The 22,283-nt window shown below is 35.7% G+C and overlaps 1 protein-coding gene and 1 long non-coding RNA gene across 2 annotated transcripts; one reads left to right on the top strand and one right to left on the bottom strand.

The window, feature by feature from the left end:
* Window positions 1-1,405: 1,405 nt before the first annotated feature.
* Window positions 1,406-9,545, bottom strand: LOC122322614. Its single transcript, XR_006246714.1, has 3 exons — window positions 9,104-9,545; window positions 1,856-2,082; window positions 1,406-1,724 (listed from the first exon to the last, which is right to left on the bottom strand). It is a non-coding gene; the product is annotated as an uncharacterized LOC122322614 (long non-coding RNA).
* A 10,662-nt stretch (window positions 9,546-20,207) lies between these two features.
* On the top strand, window positions 20,208-21,923 carry LOC6557261 (glucose-6-phosphate 1-dehydrogenase). Its single transcript, XM_001985523.2, has one exon. It carries the CDS (start codon window positions 20,274-20,276, stop codon window positions 21,840-21,842), a length of 1,569 nt encoding a protein of 522 aa, XP_001985559.1. The 5' UTR covers window positions 20,208-20,273; the 3' UTR covers window positions 21,843-21,923.
* The last annotated feature ends 360 nt before the right edge of the window (window positions 21,924-22,283 follow it).

Genomic DNA, 22,283 nt, shown 5'->3' with positions numbered 1-22,283 from the left:
ATGGTTGGCTACCTGTAGTGCGGGCTGCTTTGTTAAATGGCATTGAGTCGAAAGTTTTATTTAAACTGTTTCAATGTTTTTTTTTTTTAAGCCGGAAAGTGGTAGAATCTTGCCTGAGCTTTATAACATTCATGTGAAGTTTAAGCTTTAGTAACGCACTGCTGTAGTTAACTGTTTTCAGCAAATGTAGATATTGTTTGGATTAAGTTTCTATATCAAACAGCTGCTATTTAATTATTTTCGGCATAGTATGAAAAACACCTGTGCGTATTTTACTCCAACCTAATCACAATTTTAATGACTGTCCATTTCATTTCAATACTCTCCACTTTTTGGCTCTTGAGCTCACGGAATTTGATTTCCAATTGCTTTGCCAAATTTCTGACTAGCAAAAGCAATTACAATCTGAAATCTGCCTGTGTCGCCAGAGTATGCTCCCACATTGCCATTACAAATACGTTTTCAAACGACATATGTGGTCTCTTGGTATTCCAGATATCGCAACCACGTGCGTTTTAGCATCAAAAATAAGCCGAAGCCGGAGAATAGTAAGGAAGAGAAAGGTAGATAGACAGAAAGACAGGCTAAAAGTGTAACTAAAGGGAATGCGGGTCAGAAGCAAATTTTCTGGCTACGTGTTCTCCACGTTCAATCTGCAATCCACGTCTACTCACAAATGTGGGTACGGCCCGACAAATTAAAGCGAACGCGTTGCTTCAAAGTGGGTACTTAGCATAGAGAAGCGGAACGAGGCAGAAGAATATGGCAGACTTCAAATTAAAACGAGAAAGAACGGCTGTCATTGGCACACTGACGATTAAATACTCTTGTAGACCATAGTTCAAATATTTTAAAGTTTTTGAGCGTTTTAAAAAATATTTATGTATTGCTTCTGGCTGCAAAGTAATTATTCCACATTTGAAATAAACATGAAAAAAAAATTAAAATGAAAGAAGTAATTAGAAAGACCTCTGTTCAATTTTTCAGATATATATTTTTAAATAGTATGAATTAAATATATATAAGAATGCATATATATATTTTAGGAAGCAAATAAAAAATAACACAGATGCTGATCAACTATATATGTGCTTCTTGAAGTCGAAGTGTTCTTCAAAGCGTTACAAACTTCTCCATAACATTAAAATACCATCTAAAAGGGCGTAGCCAGTAAGCATGTTTCAGTCGAGAGAGCTCAAGCCCATTAGATATCATAATTAACACTTTAAATATTCACTAATTGTATATTTTATGTACGCATGTGTTTGTAACAGTTCTTGACTATATCATTATATTAATTATACCTAAATACATTTTATTTCGAATAAGAAAACTATATCTTTAAAGCTGGCTCCTTTATTACTAGCAGTAATCGATTTGTATCGATATTCGCATAACAGGAGAAGTTATCGATCTAATGAAAGAGAATCAATGGTCGCGTGGTATATAAGAGCTTATATTTTCTAAATAAATCGGAAGTCTTTAGCTTTTTTATTCTCTGATATATTTAATGCTGATAAAAAAAAACATTTGAATAGCTTATGGTGTCTGGATGTTTCGTTCTGGATGCTATCTACATTTCCACATCATAATTATACCCTTTTATGTAATTTTAAGTGGATTCAGTGTATTAAAAAGTGCACATGTTGATTTTGAAAGTTCGCCTCTTCCAAAGTAAAATATGCAAATTGTATTCCATAAATTCGTTTGTGTGTGAAAGCCATCTGAAAAGTATACAATTAAAATCAGAATGTGAACATATTCTTTTTCCCATCAAAAATCGCTAACCTATATAAAATAAAGCGATTATGTGCATCAAATATATTTCCATATGTGCGTCCATAAATTAACCTACCTCATGGCAGATGCTGATGAGTTGCCTTTGACTGTCCTGCGACGCTATGGTCATATTTTATATACCAAACTGCAACAGCAGCTGCCGACAGCAACAGCAACCACAAAGCCGAGCGGCGATTGATGGGGCAACATTTCTTATGTGTGCCGCACTATGCGGCAGCCACAATGAGAAGCAAGCATACAATTAATTTGAAGTCCGACCCGGAAAGGCGTTCACCACCTGGGCTAAAGTTGTGTGGAAAATGTAAGTTATTTGGTCATCTTTGAAACCTCAGACTTTATATTTCTTCAGTTCTTTAATTTTGACATAAGCTGTATATCGCATTGAAACTGATGATTCTTACCACATAATATATATTCTCGAATTGCATAAATAACCGAGTTAAAATAGCCTTGACTGTCTGTAGGACACGCCGCAACTTTATTGCATTTCAAAGATATCCAAGATTATGCTCGCGAAATTATGGCACGAAATGTTGAAAATTGGATCATAGTATTAAATAGTTTCAATAGACATTATGTTTTCATTTAAATAACAATTAAATTCTTGTGTGAGCAGCCGGAATCCAGTCCGTAAGTGTATGCACACTTCGGCGTTTCTAACAGAGCATTTTATCATGTTTAAAATGTTTCCATCTTCTTAAAGTTCTGATATTAAATGTTACATGAAAACACTAACTTCACAGTATTAATTAAATGTGTTTCATATCTTCTGACTTTTGCTGTCAAATCATTTAAAACTAGAGAGAAGCAAATAAATTTAAATGCACAGAAGTCTTCAAGTTTATTTAATCTTCAGTATTCCTAGCTTTTCATTCTTATTGTTTAATCTTCTATAGGTTTACAATTCAATGCATTAATTATATGTCTCGCACATCTTGTGAATTGTAAACAATGGAGTAATCTGACCTTTGTTGTTAAATCATTTAAAACTGGAGAAAATTCGCTTATAATTAATTTAAAAGTACAAAAGTCTTCTAATGGTTGCTCATTCCTTTAATACCCAAGCCTTTACTTTTCATTTAATTAATCCACGGATTCGCTTACAATCATCATAATAAATTGATATTTTCTTTGTTTTGTAATTTGTTTGCTCACACAATCATCACAATACTTTGAGTTGCCCTTAGTCCATCCTTACTGTAGTTTTTTATTATTAATTGGTAGAAATTGTCTTGGGATCAAGTCAACGAGACCGAATAAAAGAGTTGAAAAGTTCATGACACAAAATGGAAAGGGTCGGAAGCAGAATATATTTATATAAATGAATGAGTTGCGTGTCGAAAAATGAGTGACGCATTTTGCATAATATACTAATTATCATAATCACAAGAGAGTGACCCAACTGAACTCAAACTTCGAACTTTTCACTCCAGTGGGACTCGAAGCAGAATGCTAAACTGCTTAGGATTATGATGGTTTCTTCAAAATATTATGTCAATTGACATGCAAAACGCTCCATTTACTTAACAAATTTTGCTGCCTGGTAAGCAGAAAATGCTGGGTCCTTGTAAGTACGCAATACTTTTGCTGTTGACAATCTTAACCCTCAGTCTGCGTTGTAATTAAAATTGTCGTCAATGTTGACAATTTGGATACTTTGGCTCTCTTGTAAATTTCAGATGCGGCAGCCAAGGCAAATAGCCAAAAGCTCGGGAGGCATTTGCCCCAGAAGGTCTGTGTCATTTTCCCCCAAAACCATTGAAAAGCGTTTGGGTTTAGCTGAGGACTTTTTTGCCATATCAATAGCAGACTCAGCGCCACAGCATGGAATGAAAGTGCCGCATTTCAATGCAAACAGAATAAACGGGAAATATGTGTCTGACTGCGGCAATAGATTGCCATGCCCCCGGGTTGAGCATGCAATCGACTGGCAACGCTGCGGCTTCCGTCTAGTTCGCTACACTCGCTAATTTGTATCTGGTATGCGGTTTACTGCTAAATGGATACCTACAGATATAGTTGAGCTCAGCTTCTGTGGCACGTAGCTGCTATACGTATCTGAAATTCACTGGCATTATTATGCAAAACACACAATTCGGTTGCTGTCACAGCTTATGCTCGTACTTAACTTTCATTTCTGCAAATAATTCGCTGGCATTTCGTTTTATCTGGCACTCATCGGGCACGCTGATTGATTGATTGATTGGTGGATTGATTGTCAGGCCTCCAATTAATTTAAAATATGTGCCTTTAAAATTAATTCGCATATACTTGCCATTTTATTTAAACATTTATATTAAATGCTGATTACCTCGATGGCTCTTCGACTTAATCAGTTGTGCGCATTTTTATGCTTGCGCAGTTAATTATAATTATGATTGATTTTCTGTGCTGGGTAATTCTATAATTGCTATTGATATCCGATTGCCAATTGTGAGTTGATATTTGTATGCGATTCTTTTGTTGAATTTGCACTCTGAGTGCAGCGAGCGCAACTTGGATTCAACCTGGCGTATGCGCATTGTGAATTCTAAATAATCGGGGACTAATTAGGTTTATTTAATAATTACAAAAAATGCAACGCATCAAATTGAAAGCAAATGGAAATAAGCTTATGGCGGCATATTGATATAAATAATAAAGGTGTGAATTAAATTATAACATAATTCGAATTCAAAATCGGAGTCCGAAACAAAATTCAAAATTTTTTGAAACCCAAATAGCGGAACATCATTATAATCTTCCTTAGTTTTATTTATGTGGATTTGTCTGTTTTTAAATTGGTATATGACTTTTTTCAAATTTGAAGTCTCTAACTTATATAGTTTCTGAGATCCGCTTGCACATACAGACGGGCAGACTGACATGGCTACATCTACTCATCTGTTGATTATGATTATTAGAGATACTTACTACTGCCTATTATGCATTTTTTATTATATATCAGCGCGTCGTTATAACCGAGCTATTTGATATATTTTCCCAATGTTGATCATGTTGTTTTAATTAGATGCAAGGAAGTTCCTTAACCAGTTAGTATTAAACTGATATCAGGTAATTTTGCAGTCAGTTATGGCCGACCTAAAGGTTTTGAATTTTGAGTTGTACGTTTCGATTAGTACCGATAATATACCATAAATGTCAATTAACCAATATATGACAGAATCCCGCAAAACATTTTGTAAAATATATTAAACTTTCGTTTCGCTTTAACCATGATTTTTAATCTCAAATTAACTGAAAATGCTTATAACAATCGATTCGATTAATAGTACATTAAAGCACAGCTGAAGTAGAACACTATACAATAAAGTGCAGCAACACTTGCAACTCCATTTGCACATTTGATTATTTTTAAATGAGCAGTATAATTGATTTAAACAATAAATACGATTTACGGTTTACCAATGCTGGTTTCGTGTGTTTTCGCTCCGAGAGCCCAACTAGTTGGACATAAAATGCACAGAGCGGCTGTCATGTGAATCAGGGGTAATTTAATTGAAAAGATTAAATATTAAAAATGAAATATTTTGTTGAATACGCAACGACTGCAGCAGAGACGTCGGCTTAACTGCATTAAGTTGATGTCCATTTAATATTTCCCATTCTTTTTTTGTAATTTGTGCCGGGTTAACAATAAGGACGCTTGCTGCATTTTTGTGCAGCTCAAATGACATGCAATCGTCCACACGACTGAGAAATTGTAATTATTAAAATCCCATTTATTAAGTGGAACATGTCAACTATTAAAGTTCACTTAAAAATAAAATTACAGGTTGCTATTTGATTACCCGAGTCTTTCATTGGACTTTTTTGCATGACGAAAAATAGCATAAGCATTACAAATTGCTTATGTTAAAAAATCACACATCACAAACACTTATTCTGTCTCCAAATTTGTTTAAATTATTATAACTAACTTATCAACTAAATTCAACTTTGAATGCGTTAAAAATTTCTCTTTAAATTCGTTTAAAATCTATGCACAATTGCTAATTAGAAAACGTTTTCCTTAAAATACTCACACATAACTTTTATAGGGTATATACGCTTCGTGTGTTGACCTTGTCTGTCGTTAAATATTTAGATATTTTCTCTGTTTGTTTGTTTATCGCTAAAGACAACAAAAATAGTTCAGAAATAAACAATAAAATCAAATAAAAAAGTGTAAGCGGTTGCCAACTGATACGACAGATATTTTGCTAAATTATTAAATATGCTTTTAGGGTAGCCAAATTTGTCTTGAATCTAAGTAACTGAAAGATAAGTGCAGACTCGCATCCACATATGACATGCTGAAAATTTGATGAGACCGCTGGCGGTTAATGTGCATGTCTTTTGATTAGATTTTATGTAAATGCTGTGGGCAAGACAAACACTGTACATAAACCAACCACAGGCAGACGAAAGGGCAGACAGACAGAACGGGAGGAGTCCTTGGGCGGAGACTGTCGTATAACAGCGAGCCAAAAATCAAATAAATATATAATCAAGCGGCTGCCGCAGAAGTATGCCGCGCTTTTTAAATTGGTATAAATGTGGCACGCGCTGGGAGCAAAGGTAGCAGAGCCTGTCATGAGAGGGTGGTTGTGTTGGAGGGGGGTGTGCCTTGGCACTGACTGATTGTGCGAAACGTTCTCCTCCTGCGCCAAGGCGAGCCACATAATGTTGTTAAAAGACGACACAACTGTTGCAAGAGTTTGGCTCTGCCCCTCTCCCACCAAGCTTTGGGGGCATGGCAGCATTTGAAGGTGAAGCTGCTGCCCGCACTTCCGGGAGCTGTGCTGTTTAATTAATTAAAGCTATTAAGCTCAAAGATAAAGGTACGCACTTTTTTCGTTGGGTGTGCTTGGTCTTTCACTTTGCAGCTTAAATCGTATATATTGTGATTATAGTCTATTTAAATATATATTCACAAGTATTATGGCACCATTTGTAATTTAGTCTAGCGTGCTGAATTCTACACACACAAATATTTACATTGGCATTTTTAAAAGGCTGCAAAGTAAACAAAATTCATTTTCACATTTAAAATTCTGTTAGATAAATATTCGTATTTACTACTCGTATTCAAAATCAATATGAATTAACAAATATTTATATTTATTTCTCTAGAAAATACACATTTCACAACTAAATCCTGAACAACTTGGAACTATATACATTTACGGTAAATTGGCATTTACATATTTAGTTGACTTTTGGAAAAGCAAAACGGGAATTGAAATTTATTCGTTGCCGGATAGATTTTATGTCAATTCAATTTCATTTAAATTTAAACAAAAAGCAGTATTATAAAAAAAATAAAACTTGTTGGATAATAAATTAGGCGATTGATAATTGATTGATTCAAATTAAGGTGACATTTGTAAATGCTAACTTCCTTCCACTTCCAGAGTAATCTATTTCTATCATTAGGAACTCAATTTTAAACGCCTTGTCTCAATAATACCAATTTTTTGTTGGGCTTCCTAGCAAATGCATAGTAATTCTTTTTTATTTTTGAACTGATTGGCTTCTTTCTGTGTTTTCCTTAATCCATGGAAGACATGTTAGACAAACTTTGCATTTAAACACCCCTGGAAATCTACAAATTTGTTTTACTTTTTTATTTTAAAATTTAAATCTTAACCATTTTAGTTTATTTTATTATTTACTTTTTTGTATTTTGTTGATTCGGCTTATATTGATCGACTTTCAATAAAATAAAGTAAGCTTATAAATAAATAATCCGAAACTAAAAATATTTATTTATGTATTCATTCAACCTTAATTATAATACATTATAAATACAACTAATATTTCAATTCTAATACCAGTTAGATCACTATCTACAAGACCTTCTGCATAAAAGATAAAAGTTGCAATAAAAAAATAAAAGAAATAGATTTAATTTTATATTTAGCCAAAGACTACTCGTCATTAATTTCAAGAATACTGTTTATGATTTCGTAGCAAGGAGGGTCCAAGCCGAAAACTTTAATAATTTTTCAAAAATTTAAAAAATGTTTTATAATATTGATAGAAGGACTAAAGTAGCTCTGAGTTTGCAAGCACGACAATTAATATACACTGTGCGAAATTCGATTAAAGGCATTTGATTTCTCCTTATAAAATCGAAAATACAATTTTTTAAGTTTTTTCTCAATCTGTCAATTACTAACTTAAACTCCACAGAACATGTGTCCCCGCATACATTTTTCAAATCAGGCTCCTGTTGTGAATACTGCATGCAACCCAGATCATGAGTGAAGCATCACCACAGCTTCAAGTAGTGAAAATCTCTCAGACTTCTCTAAATCGTACCAGTAATATTTTAAACCATTTCGACCATCGAAACTAAATTTGTTTTCATCACAAAATAGAACATTTTGCCATTCCTGAGTCCAGGACATCTGTTCTTTTACACAATTTAATGTGACATTTGGTGCACTTTCGTTAAAGCCGTCTTTGAATTCATATTCATAATAAAGCTTGTTGAACACGATATTTCGATATTTGTAACCTTAAATCAACTAGAATTTTAGATGAGATTCTTGCCTATGTGCAAATTTATTCTATTGATGTTTTTGGCATTGTTTGTTCTAGTTTTCTTTTAATTTTGACATGTCAATTGCTGTTGGCGATCGACTTAATTTAATTGATATTTGTCTGTTGTTCATTCAAGATTCTTTGAAAGCAAGGATCTCAGCTACCTCCTCAGTCTAGAGTCTTTTTTCAAATTTGTGTGTGCAACTTATTTATTTCTACCTATAAAATATTAAATAAATATGTGTTCCTTCTATTAGTTCATTCAAAGAAATTCCATATAACGCCCTACTTACTTTACCAAAGACATCAAAGTGACTGCCTTATTCGAATTTCGCACCCAAACTAGCCATAAACGGAAGAAACCCAAAAATCTTGGAAAAAAAACTAACGGAATTTGCGTTCCAATGCATAATAACAGTGTAAGAAGAAGAAGCACCGCTATAAAAAGAGTAAACAAGGTCTTCTTAGGCTTGGTACAGCATCCCCGAATTTCGGGGAGTGTATATCTAAGTCGTGTCCAGATACACAGACAGTTCAAGCCTCTACTATGAACCTTATTAATTAATTGGGTGGAAGAATATTTTCTTAATTGGCTGCACACAATTACAAATTCAAGGAGACAAACACTTTTCCACAAATTAGCCACAATTAAATCAAAGTAAAATCATTTGCTCATTTTAGGCCCTCAGCCAAATAAACAGTCTATTAAATATAGTAAAATGTGCCACATTTCAATTAGTAACGTAATCAATTTTGGTGATTTGCTGCTTACCTGATTTCCAAATTTAACGGCAATAATTGGTAATTTGTGTTGAATTTGAATTTTGCACAAGCATTATGATAATATTTATTAAATATTTGCTGTTGCTTTTTGAATATTTTTTGATAATTTATAAATATATTTTTTATGGAAACTATCGCTTGCAGTTTGCAGTTATTTTTGGAGTGCACAGTTCAAACACTAATTTAATCAAATAATTCAAAGTGATTTTTTTTAGTTTTTCAGAGCGGCTAAAATTACAATTTGTTGACGATGTTGATGTTTGATTTGACTGCGGCAGTTGTGGCATTTGATCTTTGGATAATGCTCAACTTGAAGCTTGTTGCGACATCGGCGGCAAATACACGCAACAGTAACGCAACGCACACGCACACACACACACACGTACGAATGGTGCGCTGGCAGTCGCAAGTAGAGCACGCGTCCAAACGTGTCAACGTTGCAAGTGAAACTAAACTGAAAAGAAAATTGAACAGAAGCAGCTGCTGTTGCTGTTGCTGTTGCTGTTGCCATTGCCGTTGCCGTCCTTAAACCGAGTCGGATCAACACGAACACGAACGACTCTTTCGGCGTCGGTTAAGCAGTGTAGTCTCTCTCTCTCTCTCTCTCTCTATCTATCTCTCTTCGGCTCTTGGCTCTCTGCCAGTGCCAAACTGTTGATTCTTTGCCCGCATCGCACCTCTCTCTCTTTGTAATGTGACAAATTCTTATTAGAAATAGTGCCAGCGTCGGATTGAAGTCCGAGTCGGACTAACAAATTGCTTTGCATGTCCATCAGAACAACAGAAAGCAACAACAGCAGCAGCAAACAATGCGCACGGCCTTGAAAATGACAATCCATAAACACATTAGTCATTCATTGGAGTCGAAAAAGTAAGTTGTGGCTTTGTTCCTGGCTGGTGCAACACAATTATTTTTTTGCCCTGTTAAAATTGAAGGCACACGGATCGATAAATGTGTGTACACTATTTAAGTAAACTGCTGGAAAGACGGGAGTGGGGGAGGAGGTGGAGTAGGAGAAGGGTTTACAAGCATATGATCAAATTAAGCTTTCTGCTGTGTGTCACATTTTCCGGAAGGTAATGAGTTAAGCACATTTGATGGATAAGAAAAAGGCAGTTGTACGCAAAGTGCTCGTTACTCAATAACAGCCTTGCCGGCATATTAATCAAATTACTTTTCCGGTAGACTGTGTTACTGTGTTTATCAGATATTATTACATAATTATGCCAATTTCAATGGAGCGCTGATTAAGTAAATAAGTTCCACAACAAAATAATAGGTTCTTGAGAATGCGCTAGTCATATAATATAGTAATTTGATCCTATATATATGTAAGGACTACAATCAATCTAGAAGCTCACCTGTGCCCAAATATTGCGCAGGATATTGTAATATTGTCGTCAATATACATTTCCGATCAGCATTATTAGCTGTGTCTGTCTGTCCATTTAATAGTAATAAAATAATAATTCCAGAGATAATAGATAATGAACTTACAATTAATAAAAATACGAAGATATGTAACTAACAATTTGTTGTTAACTTAATTTCATTTATATTGTGGTCTATAATTAATGCGACAACTTAAATTACGCTTAAGGATTCCAATTTCCATCACAAATTATTTTCAATATCGGAAGACAATATCAAACAGATACCATTAATAAATAAAGAAATAAATTCTCAAAAGTATTAAGTACTTTTAGATACCCTTATGCAATAATAAAGTCTGTAATAGAGTCTGATAGTGTCCCTGAAACCAAATACTGTTTAAAGTTATTTTGGACAAGTTAAACAAAGAGCATCCAACGACTAATATGAGCAAGTGTGAGTGTAATGATAGTTGGAGCTGACTTGCTTTTTTCAGTTTTAATTTAATTTATACAGATATGTCTTAAAATTATTAACTTAATGCATGGACTCCAGACAAATAACAATCAAACAAAGCTTTGCCTTCTTGTCGGTATTTTGTTTTTCATCGTCAACAATTTTTCCGTTGTTGTACTTTTGGTCTGAGCCAATTAAAGTTGTAATACTAAGTCGCATGCCACAACAAATTATTCTTCCTGCAACACGCATAAGCAGTCTTCATAATAACTGACTACATATTTGCTCTGTCTGTCTATCTGAGACAAAATACGACAAAATACACAAAATAAACTTGAGTTTACTTGCAACTTGCAACAAAGGCAAAACTTTTAAAAACAGTCAACAGGGAGCAGCTCTAGGAACTGCAACTGGGCTGGGGTATTTCAGTTTATAGAGCCTCGACTCGACTGGCAACAGTTTTTCTTCATAAACACACGTTTCCCCATAGTTTTCCCACACACTGACAGTTGGACTCATAACTTGCCGGCTCCCTAACTGAGATTCATATGTAGGACATTATTTGCAGACTAATCGCCTCGGGGCTTAGGCCTCAGGACACAGGCCTCAGCTGACCATCGTTGGCTCAATGTAGATTTCCAAAATTATTTCACACTCGGCCATTGCATATATATATATATATATATAGTATTTAGTATGTATTAGGGGTAATAAAATGCTTTTACATTTTATTTGCCTTTGTTCTGGCACCAATAGTCGTAAAAAGAAAATTAAAATGACTTCAAGCCACAGACAATGGCAAATTACTTTCGAATTGTCGCAGCTAGCAAATACTTAAAATACTCGAATACATGCAACTGCACAGAGGACCATAAAGAATATCTGACAACCCGAAATACATTTGGATTACAATTGCAATCTACCATTTGTTATTAACAGCTGAATGGCGTTGAAAAATACATATACATAAAAATTGTTCATTTTGTAAGTGTTTCTCCATGTATTTGGTCTGATTGTGTTTTTCTGGATTTTCTCAATCCTTGCAGTAAATGTTGCCCATATTTAACATTTGAACAAAGCGAGTTTATTTTTTTTTATATCATATTACATTTTATTTTAATTATTCAATTTAATTTTCTTTTATTTATTTTGTGGCTTTCATTTTGCAATTCTTTTTTTCTTAACAATTTTGAACTATATTTCATATCTTTTTTATCAGTCTACTATTGGGCTTAATCAGTCATTGAAATAAATGTTTATATTTTTGTACCCCTCGTTTATATTTTACTTTGGCCATTTTTGATTAATTTTTAATTTTATAAATTTTAATGTGTAACGTTCATTTAATTAATCAAAAATTTGTATTTTTGAAACCACAGTAAATAAATTAAAAGAAAATATAAATAAAAGGGTAGTCTACGAAAAGTAATGTGCTTCTCTTAAATGTAAGCTATTGTAATATTTAAATCCTTGAAACTTTATTAATGACTCGCTTTTGTCTTGCGCATTTTGTGTTTTTGTTCTGTAATTGATTTTTGAAGTTCGCGCAAGAAGTCAACAAGCAAATGTAAAGCGCCGCAAATTACAATGTTGCCACAGACAAATCGATATTTGAACACACACAAGCATGTATGTGTGTGTATATATTTATGTCTATATGTATATATATTGTTGCAGTTGTGGCTGGCCATGGCCATGCTTTATGGCACAAATGAATTTCCATCGTTGGCATACTTTGCTGGTGAATCCTTTGCCGCTCCTGTTTTCCACTGCATAATCTGTTATTTGACCCTTTGTGTGTGTTCGCGCGTGTGTGCAACAGGAAAACTCCCGATGCATTGAACCAGAATTAGGTAGATATGCCAATGAGCTTTGAATTTCCTTTCCCCTTTCAACGAATTTGTTTCTTTGTTGGCATTTGCAATTTGCGCTTTTCATTTTTGGTAACGTGCTTGAAAGCAAGCATGGGTAAATAATGTTTCTGCTTTCTAGCTTAATATATATAAATAAGTATGACTTTGATTAAACGCTTTCTTGCCAATAGTTGCAAAAAATAACTTTGTCAGACATTTCGTAATGCTTAAGTAAGCGATTTAACCAACCAATTTGAAAATATATTACATATATTTATATATTATTATATTTTATGTATTACGCAGTATATTGATAGCCTGATTCCATTATCAATATGTTTTACATTCCCGAGTGTCTAGAGAATGTAAACTAGTTGCCTGTACGTGTTGCCATAAGGGACACAATTCTGTTCATTCAATTCGTAAAATATGCTGCAAATGCTGGAAGTTCGTGTTTTCGTGTTTTTGCGATAATTTCGTATTGTTATAAAATGTACGGCAATATCAATATCACAAACAGTTTACATATCAAGAGGGATTAGTGTTTAGAATACAATTCAATGAAAATATGTTATTTTATAGTTAAATGTTGACAACAACATAGAAATTAAGTTTCATTTCCATTGTTTAATTTGTTTCTAAATTATTAGTATGTTTGCAGAAAAGTGGATATAGTCTGTCTTATATTTTGATTAATTGTTAAATCAAGTTTAACGAAAATGGAGACTCATAATGGAATAGCGACTGCTAAGTAAAACATTTGAATGTTTGATATGTTGGGAATGGTGGAATTTGAATTATCAATGCAATAGCATTTATAAAAAATATAAACTCTATATGCTAATTTATGCATATTTAAAAATAGGGTTTGAAGCATTATGCTTTCCTTAGCTCAAAATGCCTGTATCAAATCAGTCTGAGGCTTTACCCAACTCATCATCTGTCATAATCAATGACAGTTGTCAGTTGAGTAACAGCTGTCAATTAGATGGCAAGTACCCGTTTCAAGATGATTCCTTAAATGCTATGCTAAAATAAGCTGCACACTTGGGCGCCTTAATAGCATTAACTGTTGCCTGCCACGGAAGGTCAGCCCCGATTCCGACTACAAATAAGAAAGCCAAAAACCATGGGACTTGGGGCACCGGCTCTAGCTGCTGTCAATGGTTTGTGGCAAAGCTGTGGCTTCAACCACAATGTCCTACTGTTTCAGTTTGTTCATGAATTATTTAAGAAATTAATTAACTAACAAGACGCCAAAAACAGCGATAAAGAGGGCAGCAGGAAGAAGATAAAGAGGACGAGGGCAGCAGTTGGGAGCTTATTGAAATGAGCCGTTTACAGAACATTACGTGCACTTTGCTTTATGATAATGACAATTAATTTCATTGTTCACGTTTAAAGTTCTGTGTGTTTTTAAAGCCTCCAATGCGGTGCTTAGGTCCAACTTAATGTTCACTTACACACAGTTTGCTTTCGTCTTGGGATTTTTGGGCTCCGAGCTGCGGTTTTCCTTCGCAGATACTGGGAGAAGCTTGAAATTGCTTTTCAATGGTGACTGACTCTTAAATAACTACTCGATCAATTTGAAGCAATATATGTACAGGACAAAAGGAATCCTAAAAATCATTTTGTGCACAGCTATTTGATTAGCCATGTGAGAGTTCTTTGAACTGTAAACTTGACGACGATTATTTCCATCACTTGTCTGCAGGAGTAGTGAAACCTTTGACCATTCAATTTCAATGAAAATACATAAAAAGAGCTATAAAAAAGCATTAAAGAAAATAAAACTGAGCAAGGTCGAAGTTAAGAACACATTTTTTTGTGCAGCAATATTTGTTATAATAAAAGAAAATTTAATTGTACTGTATCGGGAGAACAGGCATCTTTGAGTATTCAATTTAATCCGTTTCGAATAAAATAAAATACATAAAAGAATAATTTATTTTTATTAAGTACCATTAAGAGCACAATTTTAAATATATGGTCAATTGAATAACATATTCGCTTGCATTTGTTTTTGGGTATCTCATAGGTAATTCTTACTAACTTTTTTTTACTAACAACAAACAGAAATCTTACAAATTTATTATACATTGATAACTTACCTTTATGTATTCAATTCTGTTTTTAGTTTAATTTGTATTTTTCTATTTTTGGAATTTTCTGTATCGAGAGATGAGAAGCCTTTAAAAAGAAAATACATAAAAGAGCCGTGAAAAAGCATTAAAGAAATTCAAATTTAGCAAGGCCAACGTTAAAAAACAATTTAGTATTAAACTCATTTTTTGTTGCCCAGCAATATCTCTTATAATATATATAATAAAATAAAATTATATGTTAACAGCTCAATCTTAATTGATATGTTTCGTGAATAATATTTCCGCATTAATTTCAATCATAATATTTTTCGTCTGTTTGTGTTTTTTTCTGGATTTTCCTCCAGCAACATGCAACATATGTTTGACCAATTTTGCATTCAAATACCCCTAATAAATCAAATAAATCGAATAAAAACTTGTATTGTTCTTTGCTGGTATTAAATATTATTAAATTTGAATTTAATTAATTTTTTGTATTTTTCTGTGTCGACAGATATTAGTCGACATTAAATAAATAAATATACCGAATTCGGTGAGGACGAAGGAGCATATTACATACTTGTGTACAACTGACAGAAGAATTCGCACACTTGTTCAACATATGTTTTCCCTTTGTGGAGGAATGCTGCACGACAGAGGCTAATAAAAGATTAGTCACAAATGCGCTTAAATTTGATCCGTCTGTGTTTAATTATGTGACCCAAGTTTGTTATTGTTTTGTTACCGGCGTTTCTTCAGGTAGGTGGTGGCTTAAATGTACCTTCCTTGAGATGGAGGAGCACAATTTGAGGCTGGCAGACGGCCAGGAATTCCATTTGCTTGTATGCAATAAAACAATTTAATTAGATTTTATGTGAGCCACCGAGCCAAGAAAATGAAAGCAAATAAACCACAATAAACTGCAAGGAAGCGAAACATCTGGCACTTGCTGCCGTAATTCAATCTCTGCTTTCCAAATAACCGCATGTGTCTCGTCCGGGCCGGGTTTATGTCCTTGTCTTTTGGCAATTATGATCTTAATGCCCTGCCTGTCCGCCTGTCCGCCCGTCTGTCTGTTTATCTGTGTGTCTGTCTATCTGGCTGTCGGTCTATCTGTCCGTGTGTGTGTAGCAATTATGAGCAACACAATGGCAGCAAAACTGTTCCTTTCGCATTGTGCACAGCATTTTCAATTTGCCAAACTGTCGCACATCATAAGCAACTGCTAGGCTAGTGCCAAGTGAAAATGCCAGCGTGATTGCAGCATTCGCAACTTAACTTTAAAGATGCCTCCATTTTTCAATTTGCCCCGAATATTTATGCACATTCTTCACACTGGCATTTCCGGCCAAGCGCAAACACAAGCTCCTGTGATTTATGTATGTGTTTAAATTTCAGTGTGTGTGTGTTGCGTACATTCGGGCCAAGCCACTCCAACATTTGCAGTCCAGTACGAATGGCATCGAGCTCATATCTGAGATACTTTCGGCTAAGGTCAGGTCATTGGTCAATGGCCAATTTGTCTTCTGTGCGTGTCTTGGCGAAGACATTTTCGAATTTGTTTGTTTGCCTAAATGACTGTTAAGCATTTACTGGCTCCAGCATTAAATGCTAGATGTGCTTCAAAATCTCTGTTGGACTAATATTTTATTAAAGGCACTTAAATCTTCAACTTGCCCCAAACATGTTATACTAGACGTTAACTGATGTTTTAGCTTAAGCCAGGTTTATTATTACAGGCCTTTTATTTTTCCAACTAATTTCATGTGTATTAACTAAATTTCCTATCGAATTGCGAATTATGTATATGTCAATTCCATTTTGTGTGAATGCCTTCGGCCTGTTGAATTCGCAATTGTCAGTTTTAATTACCTGTGCTGCCACATTTCAACTTAGTGCTGACAATCACAATTATTGCGCATACGACACGTGCCCCAATGCTATTCTGCTTTACATGTCAACGCTTTTGATAAATGCCACGAATTTCGCATTTGGCGCACTGCTTTGTGCAGAAGACAAGACGGAAGCCAGAAAAACAAGCCAATTATCTCAATGCTCAACTGCCTGCCTCCCATTTTTGCTTTGTCAAAAGAGGGCGTGGCTGTTTGCAACGTGTTGAGCCTGCCTATTATTTGTGGCACGTTTCGTAGGCCTCAAAAAGCGTGGCAAAAAAAACGAAGCAAAATACACGTTGGTGAATTAGGCCAGATTTGTGGCGTGTGGCACCTTTGTTGTTGTATACTCTTGTAACGGATTCCATTTATTTTATTGCCTCGCAGAGGTCAATACAGCAATAACCACCTGTCCATCTGTTTTTCTATCTGTCTGTCCATCTGTCTGCCTGATATAAACGAAGTGCCTGGATTGGAATACCAATTCATATAACTGCCGTAAGAACAATCGGTCTGACTTTTCTTTAAAAAGCTTCAACGGTCGCTGTGAAATTCGCCCTGACTACGAAACCGGTCGAGATTTGAAATTTATTGCAGTAAAACTGCAAAAAAATACAGTTTTATTTTTAAATGAGGTCACCAAACTAAAGACAAACATACCAAAAATAGCTGAACCAAAATCAGTATTTGCGAGTGCTATAACTCTCCTGATATATTAAGAAAAAAATAATTAAGAAATAACTGTTAATTTTTTGTTACATTTATTTCGAGTTGCAAGAGTATGTTTTAATTGTTACCTGTTAGAGTTAGCATTAATTCATTTAATTAATTTCGAGTTGCTAGAGTATGTTAAATTCTACCTGTTACAGTTAGCATTTTCTTTCTTGATTTTATTTTTGGTTTGTTGGTATAGACAGTTAATAAAAAAAAAGGTCACCAGGTTTTCTAAGCTGTGAAATCCTCTCACCTGGCCTAAGCCTTCATGCATTTTTTCCGGTCTAAGCCACAAGACTTTGGTGCCCATAAAGCTATTCATAAATTTCTCTGTTGATGACATAATTTACGTGGTTAAGGCTTCAATTTCTAATTTGATTGCTTAGGAACCAAAATGAACATCTTTAAATTTATATTGTAGATAAAAATATGAAGAAGGCTGAGTTCCGCATTCTGCTAGTTTTTTGCATGCAACATTTTTTTAGTTATTTTATAAAAATTTGCATTTAATCCAAAATATGGCCTAGCACATCATAAACAATATTATGCAGTTATCTTAATGATGCTGAGAATAAACTGACTCAATCGTACTGCAAATGTAAAACATAACAAAGAGACTTGGCCAAATATTAAAGGTTAAGTTTAAAGGCAGTTTCTAAATTGCTTATTGTTTTTAGTTCGCAGTCGGATTAAATAATATTTGCTCACATAAAGTGCAAAATAATAGTTAAGTGAATTGGTCAAAAGGAAAAAAAATCCTTTTCAAATCACCGAGGGGCCGAGCGTACTAATTCTAATACTCCCCGCAATTTATGTTTTGTTTGTTTGTGTTTTACAACTTGAAACACAAAATGGCTTTCAGTTTTCTTTGTGCGCTTACAATGAGCTGCAGCAGACAGTGCCACAAAGGGGATTTTTGTTTTGGCATATTGCATTTTGCAGACGGCCGCAGGCTCAAAGGAAATTTAATTATCACTGACAAGACGATAGAGAGAGAGAGGGAGAGAGAGAGAGAGAGACAGAGACAGAGATAGAGGGAGAGAAAGAGGGGTGTCTGGACAGGATGCTGTGGAGTTTAGGTGTTACACTGCCCGTCCACAGTACTCAAACGCAAATTGCCATAGATATGAAAATGGGCCATCATCATTTGCCTATCATGAGGAGCATTGGAGCATTTTGATGCCAAGAACGAGAAAAGGGTCGAGATTGAGAACGAATAGGGCGTGACTGGGCTATTAGCTGCCCCCAATAACATGTGCACAAAGCAAATGGCTACTCAGCAGATGCAGCAGAAAGATCATCATCATCATCAACAATACCATTATTAGCGTGGGGCATTCAATGCACTTGAATGGGAGTTCAGGGTATTTGTAATGATTGAATTTGAATTACAGTCCGCAGCAGCAGCAGCAACAGCAGCAGTAGCAAGAAAAAACAACAAGAAGAACAACAACAATAGCTGCTAGAAAATCTCCAATGTGTCTATGTGCAGCTGGCAGCTTTGCTTTTGCCCCTTTGGCTGTGCCCCCTTGCACCCGTAACTGGTGCACCACGTCTCGCTTCCTGTTAGCACTATTTTTGTTATCTTCCTGCAACTGTGCAGCTTTGCCTTGGCAATTGTCTGCTTAGTTTCTCGCCGCCTGCAGCTTCATATCCTTTCTGACTTTAGGCTATTGCCATGTTTTTTGCTCTCCCCTTCTCCTTTTTTATCCTGCAGCACCAATGTGTAAAAGGGGAAAGCTGACCCGTTGGCAAAATGCTTAAGAATTGAGAAATGAACAATTGATGCGTTTTAAATGCTGCAACTGTGAATGAGGCGAATTGCAAGCTGTTTCTTTTAGAAAAGCTTCTTCGGACATGAGCGCTAGTTCACACAAGAAAACTCGCTTCAATGGAATTTAGCTCCAAGTAAAATTCTGTCTTTGATGAGAGCCACATTGTTGCAGTTAGAAATCGATTTAATAGCTGAAGTTACTTTAAAAAATTCCATTTCTTTGTTTTCTTATACCCTTCTTAGTATATTTTTAAAAAATGCTTGAGCTTTTACATACACTCTCAAAAAACGTGATGAATTTTAGAAATTAACTTGGCAACTTGGCATTTTATTCGAATTGTTGTGTCTTTAAAAATAACATGGTTTTTGTTCTTAGAGAAAATATAACTAACTACCAGTTTTTTGTCTATGTGTATATAGAACGCCAACATTAGCTTTTTGTTACTTGTGTTATTTTTAAATATTAGTATTTTAAGAAATAGCGATTGCATATTTAGTGTTTGAAAATATATTATATTATTAAGAAGTTGATATCTGAAAAATAGAGGGAGTCGTTTCTAATTTAAATAAATGTTTGACATTTTATTCAATAACAGGAACATGTATCTAGTCTTTAGGGTGATTTTCTAAAATAAAAAGAGAGTTTTTAATCTGAGTATGAGCATATGTACATATATATTTGAGCCGAGTCAATAAATTTTTCTACGAAATTTAGAGATGTCCATATTAGATTTCTATAATATATAACTCTCGTAACACGATATTTAAGAGCAATTATAGCAATAACTTCTCAGCAACACCAATCGATAATGTTTTAAATGTTTCGATTACCTTTTAATTAAACAAATAGTTACAACGATAATTGCCAACTTTATATTTTTCAAGTAGAGTTTTGCTGTTACATTAAATGGGGTGCTACAAGCGAGATTGTAACTTTGTTCTAAACTTCAACACTTTAAGGAGACAAATACAGATTTGATAGATTAAACAAAATTTCAAATTGGAACCCGAGAAATGCTGCCTATCGATCCGACGAATGAAACCGCCTATTCATTTGTGGTTTTTGGCGCTTCAGGTCATTTGGCGCTCAGTAGAATCTTTCCAGCACTATGGCAACTCTATCGGGACAATCGTCTGCCGCAGGGTACTAAAATATTCACCTTTTGTCGAACCCAAATAGAGCTCGGCAAGTATCGCATCAAGTGTGTGCCCTACATGGGTCTCAGCAAGGATCGCGACCCATTGAAGTACAACAGCTTTTGGACCAATGTGCACTGCTGCTGTGGCAAATACGACAACCCAGAGGACTACGAGGACCTCACAGCAGCGATGGTGCGACAGGAGATGAAGCACAACATGTCTCTGGCCAATCGGATATTCTATCTGGCAATTCCGCCCATCGTCTTCGATCAGGTTACGCTCAATGTCAGCCGGAAGTGCCTGACGATTACGGGCTGGAATCGTGTGATTGTCGAGAAACCCTTTGCAAAGAACGAACTCACCTATCGACCCTATCAGACACAGCTCTGTCAGACGTTCAAGGAGTCGCAGATCTACATGATTGACCACTACCTGAGCAAACAGGTGATTCAGAATCTGTTTGTGGTACGCTTCACGAATCACATCTGGTCGGAGACGTGGAACAACAAACACATTGCAGCGATTATGATCAGCGTGAAGTGTGAGAAGCCGGTGCGAGCTAAGGCCGATTACTTCAATCAGTTTGGCATCATCAGGGATTGCATGACCAATGACATGATGCAGCTGCTCGCGATGCTGACCATCGAGCAGCCGTACAGCAACTATGTGGAGGACATGCGAGACGAGAAGCTGAAGGTCCTCAAGCAGATCATCACACTGGACATGAGCAATGTGGTACTGGGTCAGTATAGCAACAATGGCATGGAGACCGATCCCATCAAGGTGGGCTACACACAACACTCCTACATACCCAACGAGTCACTGACACCCACCTTTGCCATGGCCACTCTGCGCATCCAAAGCAAACGCTGGACGGGAGTTCCGTTCATTCTTCGGGTGGGCAAAGCCCTCAATGAAAGCAAAACGGAGGTGAGAGTCCAGTACAAATCGATGGATTGTGATCATAGAGATGATAAACAGATCATTCCTAATGAGCTCGTCCTGCGCCTGTCGCCACGGGAGCAGCTCTTCATGCGCATGATGCTTAAGCAGTCGGGACAGAATCTTTGTCTCCGCGAAACGGAACTGAATCTTATGCGATGGGACAGAACCGTGCCCGATAATTTTCCGAGTCTATTGCTGGACGTCTTCGCCGGCAATCAAATGCTCTTCATGCGCACCGATGAGCAATGTGAGATCTGGCGCATCTTCTCGCAGGTGCTGGACTTCATCGATGTGCACCGACCCAAGCCGCTGCTCTATGACTTTGGCTCCCGGGGACCAATGGCCGCCTACGAAATGGCAGCCAGGCATGGATTTAAATTCTATGAATCGGACGAGTGGCATGCGAAGAGAACCAGCTCAGCTGACTCAGCCGAAGCTGATCCCAGTCGAGCTCAGCAGACGATGCCCAATTGGATGAGTTCCCCTACAATGAGCTAGCATAGTTTTCTGTTGTAGTCGGTCCACATACAATACTATACATATTTGCCATAAATTAATTCCACACTTGCAAATCTCAAATAGACAACAAAAGTTTTTTAATTAACCGAGTGGAAGCATTGGGCCTGCAGCTGCTCTCACTGCCCATCGACCAGAAAGTCGAAAAGAACTTAGGTTTCTGGCTTCTTGTTTGTGCTCTAGCCTGGCGAAGTATAAATAACACACATCATTTGGCCGTTGTCGTTTGCTTTGGCCTTTAAAGTAAATGAACAACAGAGAGTTGAAGGAGAGAAGACAATCAAAAAAATATTTATGAATAAAACATGATAAAACTATGCCAAAAACCAATAAGAACATTGCATAAATTATATTCCCAACTTCGTAATACACTGCTTATTTATTTATTTTATTATTTAAAAGTAACAAACTGAATTAAAGAAT

Source organism: Drosophila grimshawi, unplaced genomic scaffold (assembly GCF_018153295.1).
Source record: "Drosophila grimshawi isolate 15287-2541.00 unplaced genomic scaffold, ASM1815329v1 contig_44, whole genome shotgun sequence".
Lineage (NCBI taxonomy): Eukaryota > Metazoa > Arthropoda > Insecta > Diptera > Drosophilidae > Drosophila > Drosophila grimshawi.
Note: the sequence above shows the minus strand (reverse complement) of the source record. Positions and strands in the feature narration are given on the sequence as shown.

What these genes read in the sequence shown, in the direction of transcription:
- LOC6557261 (XM_001985523.2), top strand. Translation starts at nt 20,274, where the DNA reads ATGCTGCCTATCGATCCGACGAATGAAACCGCCTATTCATTTGTGGTT.